General features: G+C 36.5%; 1 protein-coding gene across 1 annotated transcript in view; it reads left to right on the top strand.

Annotated features, from left to right (window-relative positions):
- The first annotated feature begins 361 nt into the window (after positions 1 to 361).
- The window catches only part of ALG13 (ALG13 UDP-N-acetylglucosaminyltransferase subunit), a 79635-nt gene continuing 62926 nt past the window's right edge, over positions 362 to 17070 (top strand). Inside the window, 3 exon segments of the mRNA XM_036454428.2 lie at positions 362 to 494; positions 1384 to 1546; positions 4716 to 4854. Coding sequence (XP_036310321.1) covers positions 414 to 494; positions 1384 to 1546; positions 4716 to 4854 — 383 coding nt within the window. The 5' untranslated portion in view covers positions 362 to 413.

Raw genomic sequence — 17070 nt, 5'->3', positions numbered from 1 at the left:
CTTGAGAACCATAGTTGGAAGAGCCCATTCTCATGAGTGATTTTAGAAAGACAGTTTTTTTTTAATTTCATAGTCTCTCAACAGACTCGAAGTAAAATTATCGCTCATATAAGAGAGGGTGCGAGGTTTCATTATTTTATTAACCGACACTTTTGAAAAAAATAAACAAATCTGTTAATTCCCCACCTCCTTAACATGCGTATTCCAGGAGCTCTTATAAGTAAGTGACTTCCGACAGTGGCTGACAATCACTTAAGTAGTCTTTGGCCCCACCCCCCAGGGCAACACAAACCCGATTCCCGCCACAGTCTGGCTGCCTTGGCCAACTTCCGCCTCCCCCACTGTACGCACAGCTCACGTGATGTCAGTACGTCACATCCGACCCTTGTGATTCTGCCCGGGGAACCCTCGCGATGAAGTGTGTGTTTGTTACAGTGGGGACCACCAGCTTTGACGACCTCATTGCCCGTGTGTTGGCACAAGACTGTCTGCAAGTGAGTGGGGCTGCGGGAGGGCGGCCGGCGGGCGCGCCTCGCTGAGCTCGCCACTCGCTGCCACCTCCAGCCTCGGGACCTAGCGCGCCAGCCGGGCTAGGAAGAACCCTGCTGAGAGGGACACCGGGTGCAGCCGCTTTGCTGACTCCTCCCCGCCTCAGAGTCCTCTGTCTCAGTCTGCTTTCCTGCAGCCTTCCTGGGCTACTCCTCCCTGTCTTTTCTCAGGCTCCTCCTTCCCTGGGCTTTTCTCTTCAGAATCTCCGCCTCCGCCTCTGCTTTCTGCTCGGTCCCTCCTCCCCGAGGCTCCGCCCGGAGCGTTTAGGCCCGCCCCACCGGCCTCTCCTCCCCAGTGGAGAGCTGTGGGCGGTGTTGGGCCCCGGGCCCAGGCAGGCTTCTCCAGACCCCATTCCGATCCGAATCCCCTGGCTGGACTCAGCTCAGCCTGTTCTGCTCGCCGCCCTGGTCCTGCCTCCGCCTTTGGGGCAGCCCCGCGGCCGGCTGGCGGTCTGAGGTGGCACCGCGTCTCTGTTTGCGCAGTGGGACCTGGGAGCTCTTAGTTGTCTCCTGGCCGAGTTTTCGGCGCCTTTTTCAAAATCTTTGCTTGGTCTCAGATTTCTTAGGGGCCACTTCTTTCAGGACTCCGTGAGCTGGGTTGAGTAGATCCTCTAGGGCTAATGAGGTACCTTGTCAGGGCCCGGGACGGGGGAAAGGGGTCATTTTGGAAAACGAGCAGAAATCGTCTCCATTTAGACTATTTGGCAGCCCGTCCTCAGATCTGAACACCGACTTTAGGGTTTGTTGTTGTTACTACTATCTTTACAGTAACCTGTTTAAAAGGCCTGTTTTTTTTTGTTTTGTTTTGTTTTTTTCCTGTTTTGCCTCTTTTCAGATCATCAAGAGCCTTGGTTACAATCGACTCGTCCTACAAATAGGCAGAGGAAAGGTTGTGCCTGAACCATTCAGTACAGAGTCATTTACTCTGGATGTTTATAGGTACAAGGATTCATTGAAAGAAGACCTTGAGGAAGCAGATCTTGTTATAAGTCACGCAGGTAAAGTGTCTTAGAATCTTAACGGGGTTGGTTTTTTTAAGAACGGAAACTTGAACCTTTGGAGATAAAGTCATTAGAGTAACTGATTTGTAGCCCTTTTGAATAAAAAACTTGTTTGAACTTTATAATTGAGAATATTGGACAGAATTTATTATTTCTGGGTGGTAAAAGGATGGGAAATTAATTACCATAGCCCAACTTCACAGTAAGAAACTTTAAACACAAGCAAAATCATTGACCCAATGATGTGTTAAGAGTTGTCAGTTGAGGTATTTGGGCTTAGATCTGCAGTAGTATTAAGCCATCTAATTGGTTGGATTAGTCATGGAGAAATTGACTTTGAAATATGTTTTATATTTTTATTAAATGTGAATGTGAAATAAATTAAGTAAAAATATTCTATAACAGCTACATATTGTGTATCATTGCCTGCTCTTCAGCGAACCATCCTGATCTAGTTACACTGCCCATACCTTCAGAAGAACTGTTTTGGGAGAGCATTGCAATTATGACTGCTGGATAACTGGGGAAGAAGTTTTGTGGTTCTTATAAAGCCTTCTTTGGAGAGAGAAAAGTCTTTAGAAGTAGACAGCACCAAGAGATTGGTGATTAGAAATGGATAATAGCAAACAGCTTTTGGTATTGTTATACATATTATGTGTGCATAACTGGTTGAATCCTTCCAAACAATCTTATGAATTAACTACTATTAGTATCTCCATTTTATAGATGAAGAAACAGAGACACAGAGGTCAAGTAACTTTTCCATTTAGTAAGTGGTAGACAGATAATGGTCTGATGCTGGAGTCTGTGTTTTTATTACTACCCTAGCATTATTTACCCATAAAGGATTTGTCTATTCATTTATCAGTCTCCTCCCTGCCATAGAAAATATCAAATGATTTTAGATTTTAAAGTTGAACCCTAGCTGGTGTGGCTCAGTGGATGGAGCATCGGCCAGTGGACTCAAGAGTCCCAGGTTCTATTACAGTCAAGGGCATGTACCTTGGTTGCAGGCACATCCCCAGTGGGGGTTGTGCAGGAGGCAGCTGATCAATGTTTCTCTCCCATTGATGTTTCTGGCCCTCTAACCCTCTCCCTTCCTCTCTGTAAAAATCAATAAAATATATTTAAAGTTGAGTTGACCCAAATATTGTATAGTAGAGGCCCGGTGCATGAAATTCGTGCATGGAGTGGGAGGGGGTGTCCCTCAGCCCAGCCTGTACCCTCTGCAATCTGGGACCCTCAGGGGATGTCTGACTGCCCATTTAGGCCTGATCCAAGTGGGCCTAACTGCTGGCTCCCAACTGCTTGCCTGCTTGCCTTCCTGATTGCCCCTAACCACTTCTGCCTGCCAGCCTGATCACCCCCTAACCACTCCCCTGACGGCCTGGTTGATAACTAACTGCTCCCCTGCCAGCCTGATTGCCCATAATTGCCCTCCCCTGCCAGCCTGGTCACCCCTAACTGCCTTCCCCTGAAGGCCTACTCACCCCAAACTGCCCTCCTCTGACAGCCTGGGCACACCTAATTGCCCTCCCCCTGCAGGCTTGGTTGCCCCCAACTGCCCTCCCTTGCAGGCCTGGTCCCTCCCATCTGCCCTCCCCTGCTGGCCACCTTGTCTTGGCCATCTTTGACCACATGGGGGCAGCCATCTTGTGTGTTGGAGTGATGGTCAATTTGCATAATACTCTTATTATATAGGATATGCACATTTGTGGAAATTTACCCTTGATTGTTTTCTGGGATTGAGTGGTCAGAGTTTTTCTTTATTGGTGCTTGTCACTATTGAGGGCTTGCTTTTTCTACTTTTTTAATAAATGTGCAGAACACTTTCATGTACAATATGTTGGATCTGAATTTTATTTGGATTCGAAACCCATGCCCAGGGCATCCTACTAGAGGGCAAGTGGCAAAGCACTTAATTTATTGACAGTGTTAAAAAATGTATTTTTCAAATTAGGTTTATAACATTAAAGAACAACTGATAACTATACTTTTGATATTTTGAATGTATAATTAGAATTCCTGGTTTGTAGTTCTGCCAACTAAGGTTTTCATCTTTAGAATTTTAGCACAAAACTTGGTGGAACACTAACTTTTTAAAACATTTTATTAAATTTAAATAATTGGGGTGAAATTGGTTAATAGGATCATATTGGTTTCAAGTGTACAATTCTATGGTACATGACCTGTACATTGTATTGTGGACCCACCAACCAAAGTCAAATGTTCTGTCACCATAAATTTGGCCCACATTACCCTTTACTACCACCATCCCTTTCTCTTTGGTAACCACCATACTGTTGTCTGTGTCATAAGTTTCAGTTTAAAAAATATATATATATTCTATTTATTTTTTTTACAGAGAGGAAGGGAGAGAGAGAGAGAGTTAGAAACATCGGTGAGAGAGAAATGCCGATCAGCTGCCTCCTGCACACCCCCCACTGGGGATGTGCCTGCAACCACCCAGGTACATTCCTTTGACCGGAATCGAACCTGGGACCTTTCAGTCTGCAGGCCTACGCTCTATCCACTGAGCCAAACCGGTTTCAGCAAGTTTCAGTTTTATATCCCACATATGAGTGAAATCATATGGTTCTTAGCTTTTTCTGACTAACTTATTTTGCTTAGTATAATACAGTATTATCAAGTTTCATCTGTGTTGTCACCAGTCGCAGTCTTGTCTCTTATGGTGGAATAATTATTCCATGGTATATCTCTACCATATTTCCTGTATTTAATCCTCTATCAAAGGACACTTTGGTTGTCTACATGTCTTGGCCACTGTGAATAATGCTGCATATAGGGGTGCATATACCTTTGCAAATAAATGTTTTCAAGTTTTTTGGGTAAACATCCAGAAGAGGAATTGCTAAGTATATGGTAACTAAATTAAGTTTTTTAATAACCTCCATACTGTTTTCCATAGTGGCTGTACTAGTTTACATTCCCACCAGCAGTGAATGAGGGTTCCTTTTTCTTAACAATCTCTCTAGCATTATTACTGTGGTGTTGATTATGGCCACTCTAATAGGTATGAGGTGGTATCTCATTATAGTTTTAATTTGCATTTCCTTAATAGCTAGTGAGGTGAGCATCTTTTTGTATATCTGTTGGCTTAACTTTTTTAAAAACCTGTATTAACAAATTCGATGTATGTTTGTAGGTGCAGGAAGCTGTTTGGAGACTCTGGAAAAAAGAAAGCCTCTTGTAGTGGTTATAAATGAAAAATTGATGAACAATCATCAGCTGGAATTGGCAAAACAGCTACACAGAGACGGGCATCTCTTTTACTGTACCTGCAGGTATACTAGAGACTCATTATTTGACTTTAAAAAATTCCTTAATTTCCTCCCTACCTATTCTTACCCAGCTACCTACCCCATCTGTCTCTTCAACCTCTTATTGTCTCCCACTTAATCAAACTTTCTTTGATTTTTCTCACCTGCCAAGTCCTCTCATTTGTTTGTCTTCCACTCCAACTATGATCTGTGCCTGCATCATTACATGTAAAAATCTGAGCATGTATGTTTATTTGGGTGCTCAAATCTCTGAGAATATAATTTTTGAGTTAATTTTTTAGATTTTCATTATTCAAAGAAGGCATTTGCTTATTTATTTAACATTTTAAATATATTATTGATTTCAGAGAGGAAGTGAGGAGAGAGAGATAGAAACATCAATGATCAGAGAGAAGCATTGATCAGCTGCCTCCTGCATGCCCCACCCTGGGGATCCAGCCCGAAGCCCGGGCATATGCACTGAACAGGAATCGAACTGTGTTCTCCTGGTTCTTAAGTTGATGCTCAACCACTGAGATACTGGCTGGACCATTTGCTTATTTTTAATTCAGGTTTTGCATTCAGTAAATCCTCTGGAATCTCTTAAGTTTGCTCATTCATTAATTCAACTATACTTAATATATGCCAGGCATTGTTTTAGGTTCTGTGGATACAGTGGTAAACATGAGATAAAGTCCCATGGTACTAATGTTCTAATGGCAGGAGATAGTAAACAGTTCATAAATAAGCCATCAATAAAATTTTACATAGTGAAATGTGTTATGAAAAAAATAAGTCAGGGTAGAGTGATAGGTTGGGTGAAGACTAATTAGATAAAATGGTTAGGGAAGGCATGGTGGTATTTGACATTTAAGCTAAGACTGGAATGAAAAGGAAGAGCCGGTCAATTGAAGCTCTACAGCAGTGGTTCCCAACAAACACCCCATAGGGGGGCAATTTGATTTTAAAGGGGCAATTAAAGAATAAATTATTAACAGTGAATATTTTGCATTTCTTATGGTTGTAGGGGCCTCATATATAGTATATAAATATATATTGTGACATATTTATGCATTTCAGTTCTCTATTATATGTTTTGAAACTTCATATCACTTCATATTATTCTTTTAAACAATTTCTTAGTGATTTCTTCCACAGTACTTCAACTGTCCTTTCATTCTTTTATTTTTCTCTTTCATGGTTGCCATGTTCTTTGGAAGCTTGTTTAGACCAAGTTAATGGCCTTTAGGCTTCCTCCATGTGAATAGGAGTTCCCTTTTTGAATAATAAAAATATGTCACGGGGGGGGGGCGGGGGGATCAGGATTTTAGAGATGCTTAGGTGGGGCATGGCCAAAAATAGGTTGGGAACCACTGCTCTAGAGGCAGAAGGAACAGCAATTGCAAAGGTCCTAAGCTAGGAATGAGCTTTGAGTTTGGTATGTTTGAAGAACAAAGGGATGGTTAGTGTGGCATTGTAGTAAGCAAGGGAGAATGTAGTTTAAGATGATATTGGGCAGAGAAGCTCATGTAAGAGTTTGATTTTATTCTATGTTTAGCGAGAAGTCATTGGAATATTTTAAGCAGGGGAATTGCATTATGGTAAGGAGCATTATTTCCTAGAAATACCTTAGAATTCAACAGGAACTGATCAACATCACAGTAAAAGGAAGAAGAAAATTGCTGCTTGTTTTCTATTAATTCTTCTTGAGACACTAGAAGCTTGCCAAAGGGTCAGGTCAGTAATTTCCAATTGTTTGACTCCAAGAGCTATCCTAATTTGATGTTTTAAAAAGCAAAGACCTCATAGAAGTATTGCAAAATACATAACAGGGATGGGTAAAAGTAGGTTTATAGTTGTAATACAAATAAATAATATAATACAAGAATAAACTGCTTCACAAACTCAACTATAAACCTACTTTTGCCCACCTGAATTTTTATATTATAAGTTGAAGTTAATTTGAAAATAAAAAATAAACTTTAGAAGAAACATGTTAGAAATAGTAACCTTTTCTTTTAAGCTTTACTGCATCTGTCTCCTAGGCATTCAGTAAACACTTGTTAATTCATTAAATATTTATTGTGCACCTACTATGAGCCTACATTGTTCTAGGTACTAAGCATATTTCAGTAAACAAAACAGATCCATTGATTGTTTCAGGAGTATTTGTTGATGTTATAATCCCTATAATGATAGAAGAGAGGGAATGTCAGGCTGGCTTTGTAATATAGAAGCCATTCTTAAAGGTATTGTAAGTCAGGGATAATCTAGATAATCAAAATTATGTGGACCTCAGATAATGGACATATCTGTCCTTAGGTAGTTGAGAGTAATAAACTCTAATCTTCCAGTTTTATAAAAGTCAATTTTTCCAGACACCGTTCATGAGTATTTTCATTTAAAATGTTAAATCAGCTTTGAAGTTGTGTCAGTACATTTAAAAAAGGAAAACATTGATTTCATAAAGGATGTCCTGTCCTGACTCTATTCAGGATGAAAAGGGAGCTGTAGGAATCTCTTAACAGTTCATTAAAGGTTTAAAAATCTTTTTCTTTTTAAAAAATATATTTACTGATTTTTTACAGAGAGGAAGGGAGACGGATAGAGAGTTAGAAACATCGATGAGAGAGAAACATCAATCACCTGCCTCCTGCACACTCCCCACTGGGGATGTGCCCACAACCAAGGTACATGCCCTTGACGGGAATCGAACCTGGGACCCTTGAGTCCGCAGGCCGATGCTCTATCCACTGAGCCAAACCGGCTAGGGCAAAGTCTTTTTTTTTTCTCATATTAATTTCAAATAAGTCATACACATGCATGCCATAAGAGTCATTGGTTGTACTTTCATCTTAGGTATATTATTTATTTGCCCCCAATTAGGCTAAGTGGTTGTATGTTCTAATTTAAGTGGCTTGTTTAATTAAATTCCTGAAGTAATAGTTTTATGTTGTGGTTTGGAATCTTACTTCCAACAAGCATGGCGATTGTACATTGTTTACACCAGATTTATTATAGTAAATTACTGGCAAAAAGTTATTCCACCATCTTCATGCATGGTCTAGTAGTTTCCCAAGCTTATTGTTCTTATCTTGCAGCTGTTATTTTTAGTGTCATTTATTCTGTTTTCGTAAATTAATTTTGTTTCAATTTATATCTGCCCAGTCCTGAGAAGTGTCCCAAAGCCATTTGCAAAAAAAAAAAAAAAAAAAAAAAAAGTGACCACATCCTTCATAAAATAACATTTCTGAAATATTTCACTTGACTTAAGATACAGTATCTTTTGAATTGATGTTGATATGTAGCTCTTTGTATTGCTTTAATCTTAGTTTGTATACCTATAATAATAAAATTCATTAAAATTACATGTATAGTTTGAGAAGCTTCACAGTATTCTTGGAAGTTAGATTCATTCATCAAATGGGCAGCAGGTGAATGCTGATACTTTCTCCCATATTACCTAATATTTTTCTTCTTTTGTTTTAGCATGCTTCCTGGGCTGTTACAGTCAATGGACTTATCAACACTGAAATGTTTTCCTCCTGGCCAGCCAGAAAAATTTTCTGAATTTTTGGATAAAGTTGTTGGATTAAAAAAATAAACATTAAACTCTCAACACTTTAAAAACATCCCCCAAATCCAACCAATGGGATATGGTTAAATGAAATTAAATACATAAGATATATTTGCGGAGTAATATAAATTAATAAACTTCCTACATCTCAAAAATTTTAGAAAATTTTATGGTGTGAATATTAGCATTTGGGTTCAAATAGTAATTGCAGTTTAGTAGATTTATTAGATTTCCCCCTGATCTTTATTTTTTAAGTATTAGAAGTATGTAGTGAGCATTTATAGGTTTCATCTTAGAATCCCAAGTGGAATTGGAATCAAGAAAAAAATGAATAAAATTTGAAACTGATGACAATATCAAATGTAGTTAGTTTGATTTTTCTTAGAGTAAGAAAATAAAACAGTAACAAACCTGCAAAGAAATTCTGAAAATCAACATCTTTAGATTTATAACTCAAGGAATCAAATTCAAAAAAGCAAAAATGATGGATTATGTTCTGTGAAATAAGAAGCTTAGTAATTACTTAAAAATGGTAAACTATCAAGTCAGTTGATCCATTGTGCTTGGAGAAACTACTTTTATCCTTAATATTAGAGTGGAGTGGATGTGTTCACTTTTCCCCCCTAAAATATAGTGATAGTAATTTTGCCTAATGTCAGAACTTGACTGGTTTGGAAGAGTAAACCAAAAGGACAAGCCAATAGGATTTGCTGTGTTGTTCTTTTTAAAGAAACCTCTCTTACAGTGATAACATTTACTGTAACATAATTTTACTTATAAAATTAGTTTTACAAGTGAATAAATGTTCTGATGTCTATAGGCTAAATATATGGTTTTATAATTCACATAACTCAAAATAGATATATAGGGTGGGGCAAAAGTAGTTTTATATTTGTGAGTATGGGAAAGTTTATTTTTACATATTGTATTTTTTCATACAAACAACTGTAAACCAACTTTTGCCTCACCCTATATTATGAAATTATGATGAGCTTAAGTGGTCTCAAGACCTGTAAAATAAATTAGAGTATCCTTAAATATTTCATGGTTTTCTGGCAGAAAGTTTGATAAAGTTCATCCATGAAAATAGAGCATTCACTGTAATGAGCTGCTTTTCATTAAATTATCCCAAAATGTTGAATATTGTAAATATTTTACTTGGGATACACTGTATTTCTGTTCATTTATTTTCCTGATTGTGTTTTATTTGGGCTAATATTAAATTCTTACTAACGGTAAAAGATGGTGGCTGAGAAGTACTCTGGGTAGCAGGAGGAAGCCAAGTTGGACTAAAATTTTGCTGAGAATATTCTAAAAAGTGAGTAATCCACACAGTTGAAAATTCACAGCACCATAATCAAAATTGTATTTTTATACTAAAGTTGTAGAAAAGGCCTTATTTAAATCCATTGAGAGAATTTGACTTTTTTGGGCTCTTTTCTAAATGTGTTTTTCTAACTTGAGAAAAACTATGATTTTATGTTGATCACTCACCTTTAGTTATTTTATATCAAGGACTAATCATAAAGAATCAGAAACAAATGAAAGGGTGTACTCAAACTGCAGACAAGTAAAGAGCAAAGAGCAATATAGAACCCCAAATCCTCTTTGCTTTTTTCTCACTAGACTACAAAACCCAGATTCCATTATTTCATTTAGCAAAAGCTTAACCAATGGTTTCAATTGTGTGTAGTGAGATCTCTTGATTATACCTTTATGAAATGTGGGTTTTGATTTGTCTGAAATAACAGCCTTTGGAAAAGCTGCCCCTCAGAAGCAGCTCCTTACTCCCAGTCCTGAGCTCTTTTTCTGTCATACCATAACATAAATTGTAAGCTTTTTGTTTCCTTTTATCGTTTGCCTAGCATTTACTTTAGCTACTTTAATACCTTCCAAGGAAAGTTTCATTTGTTTCCAGGAGTTGTTTAGTTTATTTTACTAGGAATTTCACAATTAATTGGGTTTTTCTTTTGTTTATGTACAGCTGAGACATAGAAACCTGTGATTACTGAGTTTTTGGAATCTAGCAAAATGGGGTAGAATTAATGCTTTATTGAATGAATGAAGACTTTAAAACAGAATTATAGGTTTTTGGAATTGGAAGAGTATTAACATGACAGGGCTTCAGGTTCTTGATGTTAGTAAGTGAAATGCAGTTTTTTTGAGCAGTTTTCTTTTAGAGTTATTTAGATTTCCAAGAATAAGGAAGCAAAAGGGAAAGTTTAGTCTTGAGAAATTCACATTGTGGATAGGTTCAGAAGTGGACAACAGAAAGTTGATGTTGGAATAGATGAAAAATGTGAGGAAGGGGATGACTGGGAAGTAAGGATTCTTAGATTACTGTATGTTTATAGTTTGGGAGAAAAGAAAATAATAGCAAGAAGGATTTGGAGTTTAATTGATGAACTTGATGTGGGGTTCTAGAACATTTAAAAGTAGTCATGTAAAAGTACTGTCAGTTGTCTGATTTTAGATACCTTAGAGCACTACTTTGTGTAGTTCTAAAGACAGATAATCTAGGCACAAAGGGCAATATAAAAAGTTTGTATTGCTTATTTAATAGTTTGAGAAAGTTTTCTAAGACTAAAAATCAGAAATAACTAGTAGTAATGTAAATATTTCCTTGGCTCTTGATTATGGTCTAAGCACTTAATCCCTCTGATTTGTTCAAAATAAAATTTTTAGAGATGACCAAAAATCTGCATACAGTCTGAGAAATGAGATATACGGGAAGATTATTTAAAACTGATTTTTGGGAAAGATTTGGGAATTGGTGGTCCTGATAGCTATGGGCTAATCAATTTTCTGCTTTACAATTAGTATACATTTTTATGGGGGAGTAGAAAATGATAAGTTAATACCTGTTGCACGCATAGTATGTTTCAGGTACTATTTACAGCACTTTGTTGTGTGAACTTGCTTAATCTCTATGAAGTAGGTACTGTTACTGTCCCATTTGCAAATGAGGAAACTGAGCCTAGAGCATAATATAAAAAAAGGACTTTTATGCCACTTCAGTATCCAAACAATGATCTTGGAATTGTAATTGGAACACTAAATTCCAGTGTATTTCCAGCATTTATCTGAACAGGAGGACAAAATATTTGAAATTGGGAATATTCCAAGAAATTTAAATTGTGTGATAGCTACAGGTATATAACCTATTTCAGTTTTTGCATTGCTATTTAAAACATTTCGCCGAAACTGGTTTGGCTCAGTGGATAGAGCATCGGCCTGCGGACTGAAAGGTCCCAGGTTCGATTCCGGTCAAGGGCATGTACCTTGTTTGCGGGCACATCCCTGGTGGGGGGTGTGCAGGAGGCTGCTGATCGATGTCTCTCTCTCATGTTTCTCTTTCATCGATGTTTCTAGCTCTCTATCCCTCTCCCTTCCTCTCTGTAAAAAAACAATAAAATATATTTTAAAATAAGTAAATAAATAAAGCATACTTATTTCTACTCATAAAAACTATGTGTAGAAAATCCTGGTAGGTTTACTTGGTTACAAGTTATGTACTAGCTCTTTTTTTTTTCCTTTAAATTATTGTGCTTTAGATTCTATTTTTGGACCTCTTCTCTTTATTTATTTATTGTTTAAAAGTATTTTTATTGATTTCAAAGAGGAAGGTAGAAGGAAAGAGAGACAGAAACATCAGTGATGAGAGAAAATAATGATAATAATGATCGGCTGCCTCCTGCACACCCCCTACTGGGGATCAAGCCTGCAATCCGGGCATGTGCCCTTGACAGGAATCAAACCTGGGACCCTTGAGTCCGCAGGCTGATGCTCTATCCACTGAGCCAAACTGGCTGAGGCTGGTCCTCTTCTCTCTATATTTTTCTTGGTTTTGTCATTATGCCTAGGGCTTCTACTGTTGACTCCTTTATCAATGTCCCCAACTCTAATTTCAACTCCAGAGTGCTATTTTCCAGTTACTTGTCATGTCTGTCAATTCTCTTAAGAACTTTAAATGTGCCTCAAACTAAAATCATATTTCTCATTCATTTTTCTGAAATCCTTATATCTATTAATAGTGTCACTATTTAGTCAGTCCTCCAGGCTGACCACCAGGTACTCTCAGCTGTACTTCCTAAATATGTCAAGCCCATTTAGTCAATTAATCTTTTAAGATAAATGCATAAGAATCTACTTTTGTTATCAAAGGACACAATTCTTGCTGTAGAGAAACTCTTACAGTTTAGTTGAGGAGGAGCTCATTCTTTGAGTTCTTTGCCTGAAACACAGTAGGCTTTCCATAAATGATAAATGTGCCTCTGTAACATTGTAGTGTTTTATCTTGTTTAGGATTAGGTATTGGTTCCCAGAAACACTATCATCTCACACACATTCATTTCATACCGTCCTTTGAATACAAATATCTGGTTTGCTCATTGAGAGAGATGTTACCATCATGTTGTATGGTGGAATTTGTAGGATCAAGCTTTTATAAGAATGGCATCTAAAATAGCAGTGCTGAACTTAACGTAATATCCTAGTGTTATTTAAGGGTCTTTCAAATAATGGGATCTATTGGGAATTTTTAGTAAAATATAATGATGCTAAAAATTAGAGATTTAGTAAAATCAGTAGTTATAATGCTTTCCTGTGAAAGATTACATGGAGAAAGGTCTAGGATAACCACCAAACACAGTTTAGTTCCTTGTTAAATGGTTAATTCTTACATGAATATTCTAGCACAATCTTAATATTGTATATTCTTTTAATTCTATAATCTTTGTAGGTGGCTAGACCAAAGGTGGGCAAATCAATTTAGCTAGCTTCAAAAAAGCATGTAGCAATATGCTTCTTGGCTTTTATATTCTTGAAAAATACTTTGAGGTGCTTTTATATCATTACATATTTCTCTTGGCATTTCACTTCTAAATCTTTACTGGCTTTATGAATGTTTACATTCTTGCTACAATTACTTATGTTGATTTGTACTCTAATGTTTTATTTTGATTGCTACAGTCCTGCTCTCTAAGATTCTTTGGGTTGTAGAACCCTTCAAAATATTTAAAACTTGACTTTTTCTCATAGATACACACATTTTCCTATGAATTTCAGGGAGTTTACAGATACTTTGAGGCCCCAGGTTAAAAACCCCTATACTGAGGACACTGCAATTATTCATAACTACTAGACTTTTTAAAAATTAAACCCTCTAGTTAAATACATTTAAGTTTAGTAATTCCTAATTTTCCTAACATATTATAAACTTTGCTCAAGGTTAAAACATACCAAACAACACATTTTGAACCTAACTTTAATACTCTTACACTGTTAATTCAGTATCTTATTACCCATAATGCTTTGTGCAGTACTGTTTCTAATTGATAGAAGGAACTAAATGGAATGTTTTCATTCATAGTGATTACTGTATTTTTCGGACCATAAGACACTCCGGACCATAAGACGCACCAGTTTTTAGAGAAGGGAAATGAAGAAAAAAAGATTCTGAAACAAATAGTGTCCTAAAATATTTTATGTGCATTAAAACCCAACATCACAGTCATAAACACATGTAATCAACCCTGTAAAGTAAACAGCAGCATTTAGAACCATTTTAGAGCCGGGCAAGCACACAGAGACCACACAGAGCCGGGCAAGTAAAAAAACTTTTTTTTTAAAGTATATGTGTAGGCTATATTTGGACCATAAGACGCAGGGACTTTTTCCCCCCACTTCTGGGGGGAAAAAAGTGCGTCTTATGGTCCGAAAAATACGGTATATTAGGATATACTACATGAGGCTCTTTAACGCAATACATAATTATGAGTTACTCATTTACTGTCAAATATGCTTCTCAAGTATTTGCTAAACTGATAGTTACTGTTGGAAAAATGTCTGTGAAAGGCCATATATTACATCTTTTTTACTGTTCATTTTCACTTTTGAATAGGATATGTTGGTTGTTTCTCCACTAATAGCGTGAAGTGGGTGGATAATACACTTACCAAATTTCGGAGAGAAGAAGATTCCTAAATCCTCATCCTAAGTATTCTGCATCTTAGTTTTACATTTTGTGAATTCATAAAAGTAACTTTTCTCATAGTTGTTTTCTGAGATAAAACCACTTGTTGTGGCATGTTTGAAAATAAAAAAATGTCATTGGAATAATATATTTTCTCTTGGTTAGAGTTTTTGTTTTAAGAAGTAGGAATAGGCTTAGAAATATTACCCTAGAATTCAAAGTACATAGATCTAAATGTCAGAGAAAGCAAAGTCATCATTGGATTTCATACTTATTTTCATATTTAGTCACTAGCTGTGGCTATAGTTATAGAATTAAAGTTTATTTAAGAGTTTTCAGTGAATGGGTATTTCTAATGCATCAAAACAGAAAAGAATGTTCTGGTCTTTATTCTCCCTTCCCTCAATTGCTTCCTTGTATGTCTGTAGATTGATTAGATATTGCAAGTATCTTAAATCCAGAAACAACCAAACGCAACCATCAGTATTTCTGTGCCAATATGATATATTTTAAAACAAAGTGCTATTTTTCTTTTTTTCTAATCTATATTAGAATGTTTCAGGTCAAAGAAGGGAAGAGACAGAATTGAAAGCAAGTGGCTCTTGGCAATGTTTCTTCAGTTTTGCATATCTGAACAAGGATCACTGCTCTGGGAAATTCTTTTTCTTATCTTTGGCTCCTTCCTAAAACTTGAGGAGGTTGAATAGGGTCCCTGTGGCCTAATTTTGTTTTAGAACCATTGTGTTCCCTTCCTTCTTAAATTCTATTTTGCTAATTCTGTTTAAATATCTACCATGAAAAGAACTAACAGGTTCTAGTTTCAGGGTGCTGTTAAGAAATGTTGTTTTAAAAGTTTTCCATTATGTTTTTAAAGAATGAAAAACCTAAAAAAGTGGTTCTATAGAGTTGAGGAGCTATTTCCCCCAATTGGCCTCCAGTTATTTGGTGCTAAAAATAATTGAAATAAATGGTTTAGTATTAAATTTTCTTAATACTAATTGCCTTTTTAGCAGGTTCTGTCAACAGCTGTTTTATGTACATGTATTATCTTTGTCTTTTCTACTTTTAGATATAATTGACATATAGCATTGTATAAGTTTAAGGTATGCAACATAATTGTTTGATATGTGTATATACTGTAAAACGATTACCGCAGTAAGTTCAGTTAACGTCCATCACCACACAGTTACAAATATTTTCAGTAAGGTAAGATTTATTATCCATTTCTGTATGGGTTAATCAACACTACAATTTGCCAGGATAATAGGTTAATCCCCCCTAAAAGTTATTTTTATGGTTAATGTTGATCACAAATTTGACCAACTGAAGGGAGGGCGCAAATCTGTTATTCACCATTGACTCACAGAATCACAGTTTCTTAGACCTTAAAGAGAACTTAGAGATTATGCACTCACAGAGATGAAAGTGGTGTAACCAAGTACATAATGTTTTCATGGACGTATTGCCTCTCAGACTAAAATAAGTCTGAAGTATCATGTTACATATACATTTACAACTACATATCTTGCAGATAATACCGTATTTTCTGGCGTATAAGACGACCTTTGAAACGAATAAAAGTCAACCGAAAATCAGGGGCAAAAGACCAAAACTGCACAAAAATTATCTGTAAATCTTGACGGCAAAGTAAGTCTTTTCTTTGAAGTGGGGGGTAGTCTTATACAGTGAATATAGGCCTAAACCTATGTTTTAACTGTAAAATTAGGGGGTCGTCTTATACACCTGAAAATACGGTATATGCTTAGAAAATTCAGACATATCCATTATTTAATTGGTTGAAACATGGAGTGTTATTTTAGAATTAAAATATTAGAATTATCTTACATAAGAATTCTCTGTACATATAATTCCAATATAAGATGAGGAATATGTTAGAATATAATTATCTTAGAATTATTAATATATTCATATGTTGTACTACAGTGAATTTCTCCATTTGATCAGTGAAAGAAGAAAGAATTCTAGCAATTAAAGTAACAAATTATGTGCTCGCTTCGGCAGCACATATACTAAAATAAAGTAACAAATCACATTTTCAAGTTAATCACAATATAAAAAGTAGTAATTATAAAGTTAAAGCACATCAGTTTTCTGATGCATCAAATAAATACTTATTTTTAGTTATTTTTGTCTTTTTCAATTTGTTTTATTTTAATCGGTATCTAGAGTACAGTGCCTAAAATGTCTTTAAGGCAATCATTTTCTTCCTACTATTTTCCAATGTTAAAGGAAGGAACTCCATCAGGGTTAGGAAACATTTTTCTGGGAAGTATATTTGAACTTTGATTCAATTTCCAGGAGAATTTAGGTAAAATTGTTCCCTCCCTTCCTTCTGGTTTGTCCCCTCCCTCCCTCCCCTTTTCCCTTTCTCTCCCCCCCCCCCTTTCTCTCTCTCCTTTTTTTTTAATTAATTAATTTATTTATTTATTTTTAATTAAATTATTATCTGTGTACATATTTTAACATTGCCCCCCCTCCCATATATACCCTCCCTCCCCAGAGTTTTGTGTCCATTGGTTGTACTTACATGCATGTATACAAGTTCTTCGGTTGATCTCTTATCTCCCCCAAATCTCCCTACCCTCCCCGCTGTAATTTGACAGTCTGCTTGTTGCTTTACTGTCTTTATATCTGTCTTTTAGTTCATCAGTTTATAATGTTCTTTAAT

This window comes from Pipistrellus kuhlii, unplaced genomic scaffold (assembly GCF_014108245.1).
Source record: "Pipistrellus kuhlii isolate mPipKuh1 unplaced genomic scaffold, mPipKuh1.p scaffold_m20_p_29, whole genome shotgun sequence".
Lineage (NCBI taxonomy): Eukaryota > Metazoa > Chordata > Mammalia > Chiroptera > Vespertilionidae > Pipistrellus > Pipistrellus kuhlii.
The sequence above is the reverse complement of the archived record's forward strand: the minus strand, read 5'-3'. Positions and strand labels throughout refer to the sequence as shown.